A 1,778-nucleotide genomic window follows, 5' to 3' on the forward strand; every position below is an offset into this window, starting at 1 on the left:
CCTGTATTTTTAATAATTTCTTGACATTTTTTTAAAAATGACCTTTCCCAGGTTTTAGATTTGGAGGGAAGGTCTTAAGCTTAGAACAACTCAGAACAAAATCTAGGAGGGTGGGAGGGACGGCCAAGCCCATAAAGCAGGTGGTGTGGGCACCACTGGTGGGGTCTGGGCTGCCCTCCACCCCCAAATCCGCCCTCCACCTTAGTGTGCATCCCAATATGCAGGAGATGTGATGAGGCCCAGCCTCCTGTATTCAGAACCGGGCTCTGGCCATGTAGAAACGTCTCATTTATACCTCTGGCTACAGCCAGCTGTGCACAAAAGTTTAGGAGTCCTGAAGCCTGTCCTGCCAAGGAGAAAGGGTCCGGCCCTCCATCCCCCCAGTGCCCGCACGCCCACGGCCTCAGGCGTAGAAGATGAGCTCGGGGATCTGCCCGCCCTGCACCCCGGTGCGGTTGGTGCTGTCGGAGGAACACTGGAACTGGAAGGTCACCTTCCCACAATGCACCTCCATCAGGCCCTCCTGCCTGAAGTAGCTGAGCTCGCTGCCGTCCAGCACGGCGCTGGCCGTGTAGAAGGTGTCCTGCTCCACCTGCACCGGGTGCTCGAACCAGACCGGGAAGGTGCTGCTGGAGCCATCGGACACGAACCTGGTCAGGTTCTGGGCGAGGACCACTCCCAGGCGCTTGAGCTCGATCTTCACACTGTACTTGGCTTTCCCGGAGCTGGATCCGTACAGGCCCAGCCCCGCCACAAACACCTTCCTGTCCACTGCAATCTGGATGCTGTTGCAGCGCCTTCGGTAGCGCCACTGGTTGCTGCAGTAGGCCGAGGACTGGAAGCGGTGGCACCTCTGTGGGGCCAGGCCTCCCCTCTTGGTCAGCGGGAAGTCGAGCGGGGGCTTGTTGGCCGCCGTGTACCACAGGATAATGTTGTGGGTCTCCTCCAGCGTCAGGATGTTCGACTGGGCAGTGCCATTGGCAAACTCCTCCAGGGTCATGGTCAGAATGCGGACCAGGTAGAGGGCCGGCCCCAGGACATGCCTCTTGTTGCGCGGGGTGGTGGGCAGGCCCTGCCGCTTGCACTCGGCCTCAGCCCAGTTGAGCACGGCCTCGAAGACCACCACCTCCTTGGTGTTGAGGGCCTCCCGGGTGACGACGACCTCCAGGGTCTGCCAGTCGATCTCGCAGAAGCCCTCAGACCGCAGGGCCATCTCCGCCTGCACATCAATGACCTCCCAGCAGCACTGGGTCAGCTTGGGCTCCTCAAACAGCCGGCTCTGCGACAGCAGGACACAGGCATTCTTGGCTTCCAGGCTCGTCTCCAGGAAGTGTGCGCAGGCTTTCGCCTGCAGCCACCTCTTCCCTGCCCCACCCGGCTTCTCCAATCACCAATCACTGGCGGTGGGGGGAAGGGAAGAGGCAGCTGCCAGCGGCCGCCTCTTCCCTGCCCCGCACAGCTTTTCTGATCACCGGCGGGGGGGCGGGCAAAGGCAGTGCCGCTTCTCCAATCACGGGCGGGGGCCGCCTTTGCCCTGCCACCCAGCTCTTGCCTGCTGCCTGGGTTTCCGATCACCTCAGCGGCAGGCAGCTTCTTCCGTCCTTCCCCTTTTGCCTCCCAGCATTGCGCCTACATATGCAAATTAACCGCTATCTTTGTTGGCGGTTAATTTGCATATCGCCCTGATTAGCCAATGGGAAGCGTAGCGAAGGTACAGTGAATTGCCATGTTTGTCTATTATTAGATAGGACTAGAGGCCCGGTGCACAAAAATTTGTG

The 1,778-nt window shown here is 59.8% G+C and overlaps 1 protein-coding gene across 1 annotated transcript in view; it reads right to left on the reverse strand.

Annotated features, from left to right (window-relative positions):
* Nucleotides 1-50: 50 nt before the first annotated feature.
* LOC102264261 (BTB/POZ domain-containing protein 6) overlaps nucleotides 51-1,778 on the reverse strand; it is a 3,206-nt gene continuing 1,478 nt past the window's right edge. The window contains exon 2 of the mRNA XM_005874648.2: nucleotides 51-1,378. Within this exon, the coding sequence (XP_005874710.1) occupies nucleotides 404-1,378 (975 nt within the window). The 3' untranslated portion in view covers nucleotides 51-403. The remainder of the gene's footprint in view (nucleotides 1,379-1,778) is intronic.

Source organism: Myotis brandtii, unplaced genomic scaffold (genome assembly GCF_000412655.1).
Source record: "Myotis brandtii unplaced genomic scaffold, ASM41265v1 scaffold449, whole genome shotgun sequence".
Taxonomy (NCBI): Eukaryota; Metazoa; Chordata; class Mammalia; order Chiroptera; family Vespertilionidae; genus Myotis; species Myotis brandtii.